This window comes from Tamandua tetradactyla, chromosome 6 (assembly GCF_023851605.1).
Source record: "Tamandua tetradactyla isolate mTamTet1 chromosome 6, mTamTet1.pri, whole genome shotgun sequence".
In the NCBI taxonomy this organism is placed as follows: domain Eukaryota; kingdom Metazoa; phylum Chordata; class Mammalia; order Pilosa; family Myrmecophagidae; genus Tamandua; species Tamandua tetradactyla.
In genome coordinates, this window is record NC_135332.1 from 25,132,625 (window position 1) to 25,149,993 (window position 17,369).

Genomic DNA, 17,369 nt, shown 5'->3' on the forward strand with positions numbered 1-17,369 from the left:
GCCTCCTCCTCTCCAGTAAACCAGCCTCAGGTGGGGTCGGGCCTGTTCTCCCCAGCCGTGCTCCTGGGTGACAGGCTCCCCCACTTCTCCGGGCCCCAGTGCTAAGGCGGCAGGACCAGCCCCTCAGCCAGGCTGCCTTAGCCCACCGGGTGCAGGGACAGGCGGGCCGAGGGAGGGGAGGCCCCTGGCTGGGTGGGAGGCAGGTGAACGTGCCACCCTGTCAGCAACGCAGCCACACTCCTGCCCCCCATCCGAGCACGGACAGTTTCTCGTCCCGGAGACAGGGGCGGGAGCTTTCTAAGGGAGATTTCTATGGCCGGCTCCGGCTGGCTCCGCCCCTCAGTTTCAGTTTCTGATTTCTCTCTCGGCCCCGCCCAGGGGCGGCTCATCTGGCTAAGCCCATCGGGCGGCGATGGCCAGGCCGGCGAGCAGGTGAGCTCGGGGCGGCACAGGCCAGGTGTAGTGTGTTACTCCCGCCTCCCCAGAGCCTTTGTGGCCAGAGAAGGCTCCCGGAAGGGCCTGCGGGGGCCCTGTCCCATCTCCCTCAAGCTGGAAGCCGGTGGCTCTGAGCGCTCTGCTACTTCAGAATGGAGCTGCGGCCCTACCAGTGGGAGGTTATCATGCCCGCCCTGGAGGGCAGGAATGTCATCATATGGCTGCCCACGGGCGCCGGGAAGACACGGGCAGCTGCTTATGTGGCCAAGAGGCACCTGGAAACTGTGGGCAGAGCCAAGGTGGTCGTACTGGTCAACAGGGTAAGTGCCCTGCCCTCCGCTCAGTGGGGTCCCTGCTCTTCTGCCCCTCTTGGGACCATCCTTAAGCTTGCCTTTTTTTTATATATAATAATTAAAGAAAAAAAAAGAAATTAACCCAACATTTAGAAATCATTCCATTCTACATATGCAATCAGTAATTCTTAACATCATCACATAGATGCATGATCATCATTTCTTAGTACATTTGCATCGATTTAGAACTAGCAAAACAACAGAAAAAGATATAGAATGTTAATATAGAGAAAAAAATAAAAATAATAATAGTACAAAAAAAAAGACAAACAAACAAACAGAGAAAAAAAAACCCTATAGCTCAGATGCAGCTTCATTCAGTGTTTTAACATGATTACTTTACAATTAGGTATTATTGTGCTGTCCATTTTTGAGTTTTTGTATCTAGTCCTGTTGCACAGTCTGTATCCCTTCAGCTCCAATCACCCATTATCTTACCCTGTTTCTAACTCCTGCTGGACTCTGTTACCAATGACATATTCCATGTTTATTCTTGAATGTCGGTTCACATCAGTGGGACCATACAGTATTTGTCCTTTAGTTTTTGGCTAGACTCACTCAGCATAATGTTCTCTAGGTCCATCCATGTTATTACATGCTTAATAAGTTTATTCTGTCTTAAAGCTGCATAATATTCCATCGTATGTATATACCACAGTTTATTTAGCCACTCGCCTGTTGATGGACATTTTGGCTGTTTCCATCTCTTTGCAATTGTAAATAACACTGCTATAAACATTGGTGTGCAAATGTCTGTTTGTGTCTTTGCCCTTAAGTCCTTTGAGTAGATACCTAGCAATGGTATGGCATTGCTGGGTCGTATGGCAATTCTATATTCAGCTTTTTGAGGAACTGCCAAACTGCCTTCCACAGTGGTTGCACCATTTGACATTCCCACCAACAGTGATAAGTGTGCCTCTTTCTCCGCATCCTCTCCAGCACTTGTCAGTTTCTGTTTTGTTGATAATGGCCATTCTGGTGGGTGTGAGATGATATCTCATTGTGGTTTTGATTTGCATTTCTCTAATGGCCAGGGACATTAAGCATCTCTTCATGTGCCTTTTGGCCATTTGTATTTCCTCTTCTGATAGGTGTCTGTTCAAGTCTTTTTCCCATTTTGTAATTGGGTTGGCTGTCTTTTTGTTGTTGAGTTGAACAATCTCTTTATAACTTCTGGATACTAGACCTTTATCTGATATGTCATTTCCAAATATTGTCTCCCATTGTGTAGGCTGTCTTTCTACTTTCTTGATGAAGTTCTTTGATGCACAAAAGTGTTTAATTTTGAGGAGCTCCCATTTATTTATTTCCTTCTTCAGTGCTCTTGCTTTAGGTTTAAGGTCTATAAAACCGCCTCCAATTGTAAGTTTCATAAGATATCTCCCTACATTTTCCTCTAACTGTTTTATGGTCTTAGACCTAATGTTTAGATCTTTGATCCATTTTGAGTTAACTTTTGTATAGGGTGTGAGATACGGGTCTTCTTTCATTCTTTTGCATATGGATATCCAGTTTTCTAGGCACCCTTTATTGAAGAGACTGTTCTGTCCCAGGTGTGTTGGCTTGACTGCCTTATCAAAGATCAAATGTCCATAGTTGAGAGGGTCTATATCTGAGCACTCTATTGGATTCCATTGGTCGATATATCTATCTTTATGCCAATACCATGCTGTTTTGACCACTGTGGCTTCATAATATGCCTTAAAGTCAGGCAGCGCGAGACCTCCAGTTTCGTTTTTTTCCTCAAGATGTTTTTAGCAATTCGGGGCACCCTGCCCTTCCAGATAAATTTGCTTATTGGTTTTTCTATTTCTGAAAAATAAGTTGTTGGGATTTTGATTGGTATTGCATTGAATCTGTAAATCAATTTAGGTAGGATTGACATCTTAACTATATTTAGTCTTCCAATCCATGAACACGGTATGCCCTTCCATCTATTTAGGTCTTCTGTGATTTCTTTTAACAGTTTTTTGTAGTTTTCTTTATATAGGTTTTTTGTCTCTTTAGTTAAATTTATTCCTAGGTATTTTATTCTTTTAGTTGCAATTGTAAATGGGATTTGTTTCTTGATTTCCCCCTCAGCTTGTTCATTATTAGTGTATAGAAATGCTACAGATTTTTGAATGTTGATCTTGTAACCTGCTACTTTGCTGTACTCATTTATTAGCTCTAGTAGTTTTGTTGTGGATTTTTCCGGGTTTTCGACGTATAGTATCATATCGTCTGCAAACAGTGATAGTTTTACTTCTTCCTTTCCAATTTTGATGCCTTGTATTTCTTTTTCTTGTCTAATTGCTCTGGCTAGAACCTCCAACACAATGTTGAATAATAGTGGTGATAGTGGACATCCTTGTCTTGTTCCTGATCTTAGGGGGAAAGTTTTCAATTTTTCCCCATTGAGGATGATATTAGCTGTGGGTTTTTCATATATTCCCTCTATCATTTTAAGGAAGTTCCCTTGTATTCCTATCTTTTGAAGTGTTTTCAACAGGAAAGGATGTTGAATCTTGTCAAATGCCTTCTCTGCATCAACTGAGATGATCATGTGATTTTTCTGCTTTGATTTGTTGATATGGTGTATTACATTAATTGATTTTCTTATGTTGAACCATCCTTGCATACCTGGGATGAATCCTACTTGGTCATGATGTATAATTCTTTTAATGTGTTGTTGGATACGATTTGCTAGAATTTTATTGAGGATTTTTGCATCTGTGTTCATTAGAGAGATTGGTCTGTAGTTTTCTTTTTTTGTAATATCTTTGCCTGGTTTTGGTATGAGGGTGATGTTGGCTTCATAGAATGAATTAGGTAGTTTTCCCTCCACTTCGATTTTTTTGAAGAGTTTGAGGAGAGTTGGTACTAATTCTTTCTGGAATGTTTGATAGAATTCACATGTGAAGCCGTCTGGTCCTGGACTTTTCTTTTTAGGAAGCTTTTGAATGACTGATTCAATTTCTTTACTTGTGATTGGTTTGTTGAGGTCATCTATTTCTTCTTGAGTCAAAGTTGGTTGTTCATGTCTTTCCAGGAACCCATCCATTTCATCTAAATTGTTGTATTTATTAGCATAAAGTTGTTCATAGTATCCTGTTATTACCTCCTTTATTTCTGTGAGGTCAGTGGTTATGTCTCCTCTTCCATTTCTGATCTTATTTATTTGCATCCTCTCTCTTCTTTTTTTTTGTCAATCTTGCTAAGGGCCCATCAATCTTATTGATTTTCTCATAGAACCAACTTCTGGTCTTATTGATTTTCTCTATTGTTTTCATGTTTTCAATTTCATTTATTTCTGCTCTAATCTTTGTTATTTCTTTCCTTTTGCTTGCTTTGGGGTTAGTTTGCTGTTCTTTCTCCAGTTCTTCCAAGTGGACAGTTAATTCCTGAATTTTTGCCTTTTCTTCTTTTCTGATATAGGCATTTAGGGCAATAAATTTCCCTCTTAGCACTGCCTTTGCTGCATCCCATAGGTTTTGGTATGTTGTGTTTTCGTTTTCATTCGCCTCGAAGTATTTACTAATTTCTCTTGCAATTTCTACTTTGACCCACTCGTTGTTTAAGAGTGTGTTGTTGAGCCTCCACATATTTGTGAATTTTCTGGCACTCTGCCTATTATTGATTTCCAACTTCATTCCTTTATGATCCGAGAAGTGTTGTATATGATTTCAATCTTTTTAAATTTGTTAAGACTTGCTTTGTGACCCAGCATATGGTCTATCTTTGAGAATGATCCATGAGCACTTCAGAAAAAGGTGTATCCTGCTGTTGTGGGCTGTAATGTCCTATAAATGTCTGTTAAGTCTAGCTCATTTATAGTAATATTCAGATTCTCTATTTCTTTATTGATCCTCTGTCTAGATGTTCTGTCCATTGATGAGAGTGGTGAATTGAAGTCTCCAACTATTATGGTATATGAGTCTATTTCCCTTTTCAGTGTTTGCAGTGTATTCCTCACGTATTTTGGGGCATTCTGGTTTGGTGCATAAATATTTATGATTGTTATGTCTTCTTGTTTAATTGTTCCTTTTATTAGTAGATAGTGTCCTTCTTTGTCTCTTTTAACTGTTTTACATTTGAAGTCTAATTTGTTGGATATTAGTATAGCCACTCCTGCTCTTTTCTGGTTGTTATTTGCATGAAATATCTTTTCCCAACCTTTCACTTTCAACCTATGTTTATCTTTGGGTCTAAGATGTGTTTCCTGTAGACAGCATATAGAAGGATCCTGTTTTTTAATCCATTCTGCCAGTCTATGTCTTTTGATTGGGGAATTCAGTCCATTAACATTTAGTGTTATTACTGTTTGGATAATATTTTCCTCTACCATTTTGCCTTTTGTATTATATATATCATATCTGATTTTCCTTCTTTCTACACTCTTCTCCATACCTCTCTCTTCTGTCTTTTCGTATCTGACTCTAGTACTCCCTTTAGTATTTCTTGCAGAGCTGTTCTCTTGGTCACAAATTCTCTCAGTGACTTTTTGTCTGAGAATGTTTTAATTTCTCCCTCATTTTTGAAGGACAATTTTGCTGGATATAGGAGTCTTGGTTGGCAGTTTTTCTTTTTTAGTAATTTAAATATATCATCCCACTGTCTTCTAGCTTCCATGGTTTCTGCTGAGAAATCTACATATAGTCTTATTGGGTTTCCCTTGTATGTGATGGATTGTTTTTCTCTTGCTGCTTTCAAGATCCTCTCTTTCTCTTTGACCTCTGACATTCTAACTAGTAAGTGTCTTGGAGAACGCCTATTTGGGTCTATTCTCTTTGGGGTGTGCTGCACTTCTTGGATCTGTAATTTTAGGCCTTTCATAAGAGTTGGGAAATTTTCAGTGATAATTTCTTCCATTAGTGTTTCTCCTCCTTTTCCCTTCTCTTCTCCTTCTGGGACACCCACAACACGTATATTTGTGCGCTTCATATTGTCCTTCAGTTCCCTGATCCCCTGTTCAAATTTTTCCATTCTTTTCGCTATAGTTTCTGTTTCTTTTTGGAATTCAGATGTTCCAACCTCCAAATCACTAATTCTATCTTCTGTCTCTTTAAATCTATCATTGTAGGTATCCATTGTTTTTTCCATCTTTTCTACTTTATCCTTCACTTCCTTAAGTTCTGTGATTTGTTTTTTCAGTTTTTCTATTTCTTCTTTTTGTTCAGCCCATGTCTTCTTCATGTCCTCCCTCAATTTATCAATTTGGTTTTTGAAGAGGTTTTCCATTTCTGTTCGTATATTCAGCATTAGTTGTCTCAGCTCCTGTATCTCATTTGAACTATTGGTTTGTTCCTTTGACTGGGCCATATTTTCAATTTTTTGAGCGTGATCCGTTATCTTCTGCTGGCGTCTGGGCATTTAGTCAGATTTCCCTGGGTGTTGGACCCAACAGGTTGAAAGATTTTTCTGTGAAATCTCTGGGTTCTGTTTTTCTTATCCTGCCCAGTAGGTGGCGCTCGTGGCACACGTTTGTCTGCGGGTCCCACCAGTAAAAGGTGCTGTGGGTCCTTTAACTTTGGAAAACTCTCGCCGTGGGGGAGGTTCGCCAGCCGAAGCGGCTTGGAAGAGTGCCAGCCGGCCCGGGGATCCGAATGTGGGGAGGGTCGCCGGCCGCCGCAGTCCGGGAGAGCGCCCGTCCGAATCTCCTAGTCGGCCTGGGGTGCCAAGCGTGGCGGGAGGGCGCCAGCCGCTGCGGCCCGGGAGAGTGCACCGTTCCCAGCCAGACTGGGAAGTCACGTGTTTGGAAAGGACCCCGGTCACCGTTCTCCGTGGCCTGGGGATCTCCGATCCAATTCTCCCAGTTGGTCCGGGGGGCCGCGCGTGGGGGGGGGCACCAGCCACCGCGGCTTGAGGGGAGTGCCTGTCCAATTGTCCCAGCTGGCCCGGGAAGGAGGAAGGGAAGGACTCCGGCTGCTTGCCGCCCCGGCCTGGGGAAGCCCGCGCCCCTCGGCGATCTCACCGGAGCAGGTTCTCCCAGACAGTCAGCCGTTCCAGGATGGGGTACGCTGTCTTTTTTATCTCTGTTGTGGCTCCGGGAGCTGTTCTGTATCGTTTCTACTCCCCTAGTAGCTGTTCTGGAGGAGGAACTAAGATCCGCGCTTCTTACTAAGCCGCCATCTTCTCTGGAAGTTCTTGCCTGTCTTTTTACCAGAGACCAGTCTCTGGTCATATCCCAAGGCCCTTCTCCACCCCCACCCCCACCCCAGCTTCCCCTCTCCGGCTCACTCCCCACCCCCAGGTGCATCTGGTGACCCAACATAGTGAGGAGTTCCGCCGCATGCTGGATGGGCGCTGGCAGATGACAACCCTGAGCGGTGATATGGGGGCACGGGCTGACTTTGGGCACGTGGCCCGGAACCATGACTTGATTATCTGCACGGCTGAGCTGCTGCAGACAGCCTTGACCAGTTCCGAAGAGGAGGAGCACGTGGAGCTCAATGGTGAGGGCTGTGGACGCAGGGGCCGGGGAGGTACCCCTCCTGCCAACCCCAGGGCACCACTTCCTGTTTTTTGTGAGAGTGAAGGGCTCCCCATTCACCAGCGTGTGTTCAGCATACACTCTAGTGGAAACAGACCTGACTCCCGTGTAGGATATTTGCAAAGCCCTTCCCACAGCTGAGCCTCAGTTTACTAATCTGTTTCATGGAGGTAAATCATTTTCACCTGGCTTGTTCTCAGGCCCCAAGCTGCAGGTCGTGGAGGGAGGAAGGAATTCTCAGCTGAGTTGTGGGGACTACATGAAACAAAGCTTATGGAAGGAAACATTTTGCAAGTGAAGGTCACAGCCTTCCCCCATTTGTCCCCAGCCTTCTCCCTGCTCGTGGTGGATGAGTGTCACCACACACATAAGGACACCGTCTACAACATCATCCTGAGCCAGTACCTGGGGCTAAAATTCCGGATGGCACGGCCCCTGCCGCAAGTGCTGGGTCTCACAGCCTCCCTGGGCACTGGCGGGGCCTCCACACTCCAAGGGGCTATTGACCACGTCCTGCAGGTCAGCTTGGCCCCCGAATCCCCCCACCACCACATCCACCAGGGACTTCCCTAACCTGCCCTGCCCCACCCACACTTGCCCTTACCCGGGCTTCTCCTCGCAGGGTTGGGGTCCCTTCTTCTAAGGTCCAGCCTTCAATGGCTTGCCTCCCCCACCCCGCCCCCAATGGCTTCTTTTTGCACTTAGAATTAACTCCCAACTCAACTCTTGCTGACAAAATCTCACATGACCTAGCTCTGTCTTCCTCTCCAACTCACTTCCTGCACCCCCCTCCTCACTTATGCTATAGCTATAATGGCCTTCTTTCCGTATCTTGAACAAGTCAGCCTTGTTCCCACATCAGGGCTTTTGCACTTGCCACTCCTTTTGCCTGAAACACCCTTCCCCCTGAACTTTACCTGGCTGACTCCTTGTCATTCAGGGAACAGCATAAATGTCATCTCTTCAAATGGCCTCCCGGTCACCCCCACCTCACTTGATCATATCATCTGGTTTGATTTGCTTCAATGCTCTTTATACCATCTGCAGTTCTCTCATTCTGTTTTTTTTACTGGTTTAGCATCTGTCTCCCCAATTCCAGTGCAAGTTCCTCTGTATTCCTAGTACCCAGAATCCTACTTGGTACCTAAAGTGAGCAGAAAATATTTATTGAGTACATAAATCCCCATCTCCGAAGACCCTGCCCTGGGCTAGGACCCATCCTGCCCCAAAGCTCTGCCCACTGTCCCCACAGAACGCCCCAGATTCCAACGAACCCCTCTCTGCTGCCCCCAGCTCTGTGCCAACCTGGACACGTGGTGCATCATGTCGCCCCAGGAGCAGCGTTCCCAGCTGCAGGAGCACAGCCGGCAGCCCTGCAAACAATATGACCTCTGCCACAAGCGCACCCAAGTGCGTGGGGGAGGGGGTCGGGGGTGTGGGCTGGGGGAAGGTGGGGGAGCTGGGCTTGAATCGTCATTCTACCTCAGCAGCTCTGTGTCTTCAGGCCACTTTAGGCTTGAGGTCGCTGAGCCTCCATTTCTTCTGTGAAATGGGGAGGAGACAAGCACATGCCCATACCTGCTGCTGTGACTATGTGAGGGCCCGTCCAAGCCCTGGGCACACTGTGGTGTGCTTTGCAGACCACAAAGCAGGGGCACTTTGCTCCCAGCCTGTACTGAGCTCTCTCCTTCGATGTGTCTGCCATGACAGAGCTGGAAAAGGACTAGATACTGCCATGCCCAGCCCAGAGGGGGAGACAACTTGCCCCATGACTCCTGCGTCTCACACCCCAGCTGGCCTCGCTGGAGCTCTCTCCTCTCAGGCAGGGCAGCCAGTGAAGGCAGGAGCACAGTGGGGCTTCACACCAGAGTTAGGGTCCCCCACCAGAGTTAGGGTTTCCCCATGTGTCTGGAAATCCCCTCATGCTCTCACTCCTCTCGCTCAGGACCCGTTTGGGGACTTGCTGAAGAAGCTCATGGAAGAAGTACATGACCAACTGGAGAAGCCCGAGTTGAGTCGGAACTTTGGGACGCAGAAGTACGAGCAGCAAGTGGTGGAGCTGAGCCAGACTGGTGAGAGGGACTGCCTCAACCCTCCAGGGGCGGGGCGTGGGGCGGGGCACAGGGTGGTCAGGGGCGGGGCCTGCCTGGACAGTGCTCAGCCCTCCAGGGGTTGGGTGAAGGGCAGGCCTGGGGCGGGGCCTGCCTGGGCAGAGCTCGGCCCTCCAGGGGCGGGGCACAGGGTGGTCAGGGGCGGGGCCTGCCTGGGCAGAGCTCAGCCCTCCAGGGGTGGAGGCGGGGGCCGGGGCCTGCCTGGGCAGAGCGCGCTCAGCCTGAGTCCTCCGCCTGCAGCAGCCGAGGCGGGGCTTCAGCAGCAGCGGGTGTGCGCGCTCCATCTGCGGCGCTACAATGATGCCCTGCTCATCCATGACACGGTCCGCGCCGTGGATGCCCTGGCCTCGCTGCAGGAGTTCTACAGCCGGGAGCGTGCCACCAAGACCCAGGTGCTACTGGTCGAGTCCTGGCTGCTGGCGCATTTTGAGGGTGAGAGGAGAGTCGGAAACCTGTTCAGAGGCCCAGGCGCCAGCACAGGGTGGGGAAGGGACGAGGCCCCTAGGCCGCATCTTTCTAAACCAACGTCAGGGCCGTGGGTACGACGGGAGATTTTCTTCCTCATTTGTGAAGGTGTCAACAGATATAAAAGCCAAATCACACTGACAACTTTTTTTTTTAAATCATTTAATTGGGACTGTCCCTAAAAGTTTGAGGGTAGAGTGTTACTTTTAGACCAAGAAAGTGAAGCAGTCAGAAGGTGACATTTGAGACTGGTGGCCTCAGCACAGGCTGGGGACCAAGGATCTTTCTGAGGAGACCTGATGTCAAGAGCCAATCCTGTATGGCATGAAAAGGTAGAGGGTCAGCCTGGCAGCTGGGTTGAAAGGAGGTATAAGCCTGATATGTGAACAAAGGATTCTGTACTGGTTTGAGGCTGTCCTTGAGCTGGGCAGGGCAGAGGGTGTCCTTAAATGAACTCTTGTTCTTGCGAGGATATTCCACCACCACCCCCCCGTACTCCTGCGCCTTATCCCTGTGAGCCCCCCAACACACACACACACACACCTGAGTCACATGCCTCTGTTTTGGGGTTCCCTGGCAGACCACAAGGATATGCTGGCCCAACTGGCAACTCATGGCCCGGAGAACCCCAAACTGGAAGTGCTGGAACAGATCCTGCGGGAGCAGTTCGGGAGCCCTGGCAGCCCCCGGGGCATCATCTTCACCCGTACCCGTCAAAGTGCCTACTCCCTCCTGCGCTGGCTCCAGCAGCAGCCTGGCCTAAAGGCAGTGGACATCAGGGCCCAGCTGCTGATTGGGGCCGGGAACAGCAGCCAGAGCACCCACATGACCCCGGTGTGGACTTCGGGGAAAAGGACTGGGGCTGCGGGAGGCCGGGAGTGGAGGGGGTGGGGGAACAAGGTCTCCAGCTCAGAGAGCTGGGCAGGGAGATCTGGGGGGAGAATTTGCACAGGGCAGAGGGGCCGAGAGCTCAGGGAGAGGCCGAGACAGTTCGGTAGACACTGAAGTCCCCAGTGCTAAAAGTCTCCCTAGTCTGGGGGTCTTTTGAGACAGAGGGCAGGGGGGGTCTGAGGTCCCTTGGGGAGGAGAATAGGGTTGGGAATTTCCTGCGGTAGAAGGGCAGGGATCCTTAGAGGTCCCCAGGGAAAGAGAGGCCAGATGGCCACCTGAGAATAATGGCAAGATCCTGGAGGTACTTGTTCCTCTCAGGATCCCTGGGAAGAGGGTCCAAGATTGTGAGTGAAAGGTCCAAATCAGGAGAGGCTACACTGGCAGGGAGGCCTGAGTCTCCCTCTGGTACCAAGCTCCTTCCCCTTTCTCCTCCCCCCACCCCAGAGAGAGCAGCAGGAGGTGATCCGGAAGTTCCGAGTTGGTACCCTGAACCTCCTGGTAGCCACGAGTGTGGCAGAAGAGGGTCTGGACATTCCCCAGTGCAACGTGGTGGTGCGCTACAGCCTCCTGACCAATGAGATCTCCATGGTCCAGGTGCCAGCCTGCCCATCCGACAGTCCTTGAAGGATCTTGTGGGGGGCCACAGCTCCACTCAGACCTCCTTGCCCCCCCACCCCACAGGCAAGGGGCCGTGCCCGGGCTGATCAGAGTATGTACGCATTTGTGGCCACCGAGGGCAGTCGCGAGCTGCGGCGGGAGCTGACCAACGAGGTGCTGGAGAACCTGATGGAGCGGGCGGTGACCGCGGTGCAGAAGATGGACCACGCTGAGTACCAGGCCAAGGTCTGTGGGCTGCCCGTGCACCCTGCAGGGAAGGATGGGGCTGAGGAAGCCCTGCCGGGCAGGTATCTGTTTTCCCTGCTACCCCTTCCTCTTGAAACTAACTTGGCCCCACCTGGGGAAGATTTGAATCGAGGGGAGTGTAGAGACCAGGGATGGGGCTGCCTGGAGAGCCAATGGCTGGTCTCCCAGAGACCTTGGGAAGTGTCCCAGATTGGGCAAAAAATGTCTGTTCACTTGCCCTGAGGTGATCAGTTCAAAGAAAGCTTTGCATGAAGTTCTCCAAAGAGGGGGAAGAGATTCAGTGGCAATACCTATTTCTACCCTGCCCCTGAAATGTTTTTCTCCCCAGAGCTGCTTCTACAAACACCAGGGGCTGAGGGGTGGGGGGGACAAGAAAAGTCCCTTCTGGGTACAAACGTTCTGAGGTATTTGGGAGCCCTTTGTCCCCAGGCTAGGGGCATTCCTGGGGTCAGAGCTCCTGGGTCCCAGCCAAGCCTGGGTGTCTCCTTGCACCCCAGATCCGGGATCTGCAGCGGGCAGCCCTGGTCAAGAGAGCAGCCCGAGCCACCCTGCAGGAAAGCCGGCGGCAGCAGTTCCTGGCAGACCACGTGAAGCTCCTCTGCATCAGCTGCCTGATGGCCGTGGGCCACGGCAGTGACCTGCGGAAAGTGGAGGGCGCCCACCACGTCAGCGTGAATCCCAACTTCTCGTGAGAACCGGGGAAGAGGCAGTCGGGATGAGGGGCGGGTGGGCTGGGCTGGTGGGGACTGAGAATCCCTCCCATCTAGACAGTGCTCCGATGGGTTTTGGAGGTTGAAGAGCCGTTTAACATGTACAGATACTGCATTTTCACAAGTCCGATTAGATGGGTTTTAGCACCACTCTGCTCTATAGATGAGGAAATTGGGGCTCAGAGAGGCTAATTGTCTTGCCCAAACTCCCACAGCTGCAGTATGGTTGACCAAGAGCTAGAATTCAGGCTGTCAAGTGCTGAGGGGCCACAAGGGGTAGAACTACTTAATCCTACCTACTCTAAAGACACTAAGAGGGGCTGGCTATTCCTCATCACAAAACCTTTGTTTCCCATCCTTTCATTAATAAAATAACTATATATTAGATACCTACTGTGTGTCAAGCACTATGCTGAGGGTTTTCAGGCAGATTCATTTGAGACTGTAGCATTTCAACTAGATTTCAGAGAATGGGTTGGATTAGGCTCTGATGAGATGAGGAAAAGACGAGCAGAGGCAGGGGTGATGAAAGGCAGAGAGGGGTAATTCCAGTTGCCTTGAGTGGAAGGGACCACGAACAGTGAAAGCCAGAAGGAAAGCACACCAGTCCACTGAGGTCCTGAAGGTTAGGCCTGAGAGTTTACATTCCTCTAGTAGGCAATGCAGAGCCTCGGATAGATTTTGAGCAAGGGAATGTCAGGGCCAGGTTTACATTTGTAGAAGGTCTCACTCTGGCGGTTGGAGAAAAGATGGTGAGGCCTGAGAGTCCATGGGGGTTCTAAGGCCACCCTCCTTTCTCTCAAGGATCTACTACACCGTCTCCAAGAAGCCTGTGGTCATTAACAGAGTCTTCAAGGACTGGAGCCCTGGGGGCACCATCAGCTGCAGAAACTGTGGGGAGGTGAGTGCTTGAGCTGCTTCCCAGGCCCCAGAGTTCTCAGCTGTCAGTCTGAGGGAGGAGGGTGTCCAGCCCCTGCCCTCTGAGAGCCCTCACGAGGATGGAGGCGACAGTCCTATCCCAGAGGCCCCCAATCTGCAGGGAAAGGTCCAGCCCCTGTCTTAGGAGCACAGAGTGTGACAGGGGAGACAGCTCTCAGTCTGAGGTGGGAGACACAGTTTCCCTATTCATGGCACCCCAACTTGAAGACACATGCCCAGCCTGACGGCAGAGGCCCAGACCCCACGTGCCTCTGTCACACCCACAGGTCTGGGGTCTGCAGATGATCTACAAGTCGGTGAAGCTGCCAGCTCTCAAAGTCCGCAGTATGCTACTGGAGACCCCACAAGGGCGAGTCCAGGCCAAGAAGTGGTCCCGCGTGCCCTTCCCAGTACCTGACTTCAACTATATGCAACACTGTGCTGACCTGTCTGAACTTTCTGACCTGTCTGACCTGTTCCTGGACTGACAGCCTCACCCCTGCAGCACCCGTCTCAGGCAGCAGGGGGCGGTAGAGTCTGCAGCATCCACCACCTTCCCCTGAGCAAAGCCTGGGTCCAGACCTCTTCTGCTGTAATGCCCAAGTTGGGGTGTTGGCCTGTCTGGCCACCAGGGAGCCCCAGACAGCCAGGCTGGTTCCACGTCCCATACCAAGGAAGCAGTTGGAAGGCCATGGCTAAGCCCAGATCAGCCTCACATACGCATAGTCGCTTTCATAGGCGATGGATGGAGTTTGGGGGAAACTGAGTCAGGTGGCTCTCCATCCTGTATTAGGAATTACAACAGCTTCTCTTGGCCTTTCATCAGCCCTTCTCTGCCAAAGCCACTTCCAATTTTTGAGGCCCCTCATAAATTAAAAACAAAGAAGAGAAAAAATGAGATAGAAAATGTGTGATATTTAAAAAACAGCTAGATCATGGTATAATTAACATAAACTGCACATATTTATCTGGTGAGTTTTAACATATGTATATTCCTCTACAGGTAAGGTAATGAACATGGCCATCACCCTCGCAGTTTCCTAGCGTCCCTACCTCCTGCCCCTCCAGATCCAATGACCCGCTTTGGTATACTTGTCATGTTCAAGTTTAACCACTCTCTTTATGGCTGTCTGTGTAACCTTATTTGGAGAGACACTAGCATTCTAAGTTTGAGGCTCATACCCCTCCCCTCTGTAATGGGCTCCAGTCACAAAGCCTCCCTTTCTCTGTTTTCCCCTAATGCCCAGGTTATCTCCCCTGGGTTGAGAAGGGCTAAGATCCAGGACTTGAGGGGTGGGCTCAGTTAGACATGGAAGTGGGTATGGGGGTTGCAAAGGCCTAAATTTTCTGTTCTCATTTTAACAAGAAAAAAAAAAAAAGGCAAGATCTAGGTTGACTCTTTAGGGAAAGGGCTATTTCTGTAGTAAGAGAGGCCCAGCAGGCAGGAGTCACCTTCAGGAGGAACGGAGGGGGCTAGAGCAGAGATTTGAGAGCAAGATGGTAGTCCTTCCTGCCATCTAACCTCCTTCCCTCCTGCTGCATCCATGTTTCTGCCTCAGGGCAGATGGGAAACAATACACCTTCCATTCCCCTCAGCATCTTCTTCCCTCATTCGGTCTCTTATCTGAGAGCTGAAATTCCAGTTACAGTCTGTCCCGATCCCCTCCTCTCAGAGATGTGTACCCCTCCTTCCCAGGGCCCTTCTTCCTTCTAATCTCTGGGTGTCCCTTGGCCCTGGCTTTGGCAGCTGCCCTCCTCCCCCATCTCATCCCATCTCTGCCTCCGGGGGCCCCTTCTGCTGCCCGTCTGCTCCCCACTTTGCTTTCAGTTATTATCCCCCTTGCCAGCAACGTGCCTTCTATGGGTCAATAAAATTAGCGACGGGGGTGGAGGGAGGGGGGCAGGGGCTCAGGGGTGCTAAGCTCAGTGGCCTTGAATGTGTCTGGATGCACGGAGTCCGGACGCCTGTCATTCCAGGGCTAAATAGTGACAGCTGAGGGACCTGAGCTGGCACTGGGAGCTGGGAGGGTGGGGGTTCAGAGAGAAAGACAAGGATACAGATGACCTGGGCCCAACAGCCCCTCAGCGGCCCAAGCCCCCCCCCCCCCCCGCCAACCACTGGACAGCAGACCCCGCCTTTGAGCTGTTTGTCCTATCTCCCACCCGCCCTGCCAGGCTCAGAGAGCTTTCTTGAAAAGGGAGCTCAACGGTAAGGGTGAGCGCAGGCAAGGTGGGGTGTCTGGGCGTTCATCTCCAGGTGAGGGGTCTACATAGGGAGCCACTGGCTGCAGGGCACCTGGGCAGGCTGCCTGAAGGAGGAGATTTCATAACGCCCTCCGAAGGGTCCTGACTTCCCAGCCCTCAGCAAAACCGTGGCTCGCCAGCTCGCCCCCTCCCCACCTGAATCAGCCGGCCCACCCGGCCCCGCGAGACTCAGGGAGGGGCTCGGCCGGCCGCGGCGCCCCCGCCCCGGCCCCGCCCCCGAGTCTGGCCCCGCCCCCGCCAGGCTGCCGGCGGGGCGCTCCCGAGCGCGGCGAGAGCAGGTGGCCGTGGCGGGCTCCGTCTCTGCCCCGCAGGTAAGAGAGCGATGCGGGCTGGCTCGCGCTGAGGACCTCGAGGGCAGCGCGGGAACGCAAGGCAGCCCTTCCACCTGCCCCTTCCCCTCGCCTCAGAACTGGGGACCCCACCGGACAGTGAGGACAGCCCTATCCTGGCTCTGCGTACCGACGCTGGGCATGTAGCGGGTGCGGCTAAACTCTGGGGAAGTTTAGAGAGCCGCAGCTTGCTGTTGCTGACGCTAGGGTGGGCTCCGAGGGTGGGAAAAGACAGAGCGGAGCATTAGGGATGTGGCTTTCCAGAAAAAAGCAGGTTGGGAGCAGTGACTATGGGGACTCTGGAGTAAGGGGGAACTCAGTGAGTCCTTGTGGGGTGCCTCATCCACGCGCAGCATCCTCTCCTGGTGGGAAGTGATGGGACAACCCACATGACTTCTGTGCCGTGCACAAATGAGGTAAGAGCCACTGCACAGCTGAACTGGGGCCTGGGCTTGCAGAGGAGCCCCGGATTTCTGCATCGTTTATACCTGGGAACAGGTGTGGGTGGGTGAGGGCGGTGGGGGAACCAGGGGTTATCCAGATGGCCTGAGAGTCCTGAGAGCCTCCAGACTAAGTGTTTTTGCTGTGCCGGTGCTCCAGAGCCCGGGAGAAGGGGTCACAGATGTATTCACACCCATGCTGGGCCTACTATTCACAGGGGTTGTATTTGCACCTTCGGCGTTGGAACTTGCCTCCCAGGACCTCAAGGAAGCCTTCCTGAAAGAAAAGGGCTTGAGCTTCCCGCTCAGGTGTGTTGCTTAGAGCTCTGACCCGCAAAGTAGCAGCAGCCTCTGGGCCTTGGAGTCGGGTTGTGGTAGAGCAGTGGACCCTGCATTGTAGAATGGAGAGAGGACAGAATGCTGCTATCTGGAGCCAGCAGGACCCCAGGGACTTTCCAGAAACCCTCACAAGCCTTTGGGACGGGCAAAGGTGACATTTGTTGGGGGCGGGGGGGCTCTCATCTTTGTCCAGACTCTTCATTCCATTGTCTCCCCTCATCACACATGCCATCATTGTTAGGAAGTTCTTTCTTTTATCTGACCTTCATCCCTTCTGCTCCTGTGCCAGCTTCTCATTTCTGAGAGGCAAAGTGCTATCGTGGAAAGAGTGTGGGCTTTGGAGTCAGATAGACCCGAGTTCTGTCTCCTCTACCTACCGTGTGATCTTGGGCAAGTTACTTAACCTCTTTGGGTTTGCTGCCTCACCTGTAAAATGGGGATATTAACAGAATCCACCTCATAGAGTGGCTGCAAGGACTAAATGAGAATATGCACGTAGAGCGCTTAGCACAGTGCCTGGCATCTGGCAAGGGGTCAACCAGTATAAGTGTCCCCTTGTGTGTAGGACAGCAAAGCTGATCTGCGGGGGTGGGGGTGGGATGGGGTGGGAGGGTGTAAGTTTATTTTCAAACTTGGCCAGAGAGAGTGAAACCTTTCACCACTAACCCTGCCACCACCAGCCCCTGCTGGTCCCTGGATCCAGCTTATGTGTCTGGGCTGTCCAGGGCCCCTCACCTCCTCATCTCTTAGTCACCCTGTTTGTCTCACACTTTGTCT

The 17,369-nt window shown here is 50.9% G+C and overlaps 2 protein-coding genes across 3 annotated transcripts in view; both read left to right on the plus strand.

Moving 5' to 3' along the window:
- The first annotated feature begins 55 nt into the window (after window positions 1–55).
- Window positions 56–14,287, plus strand: DHX58 (DExH-box helicase 58). Its single transcript, XM_077164371.1, has 12 exons — window positions 56–755; window positions 7,021–7,222; window positions 7,589–7,779; window positions 8,554–8,670; window positions 9,206–9,332; window positions 9,612–9,803; window positions 10,417–10,670; window positions 11,172–11,321; window positions 11,409–11,570; window positions 12,089–12,279; window positions 13,106–13,202; window positions 13,507–14,287. The coding sequence occupies exons 1-12, from the start codon at window positions 588–590 to the stop codon at window positions 13,705–13,707; spliced, it is 2,052 nt and encodes a 683-aa protein (XP_077020486.1). The 5' UTR covers window positions 56–587; the 3' UTR covers window positions 13,708–14,287.
- A 1,449-nt stretch (window positions 14,288–15,736) lies between these two features.
- The window catches only part of ZNF385C (zinc finger protein 385C), a 50,137-nt gene continuing 48,504 nt past the window's right edge, over window positions 15,737–17,369 (plus strand). For both annotated transcript variants that reach the window (XM_077164378.1, XM_077164381.1), the window contains exon 1: window positions 15,737–15,795. The gene's annotated coding sequence lies outside the window, so the exon portion shown is untranslated. The remainder of the gene's footprint in view (window positions 15,796–17,369) is intronic.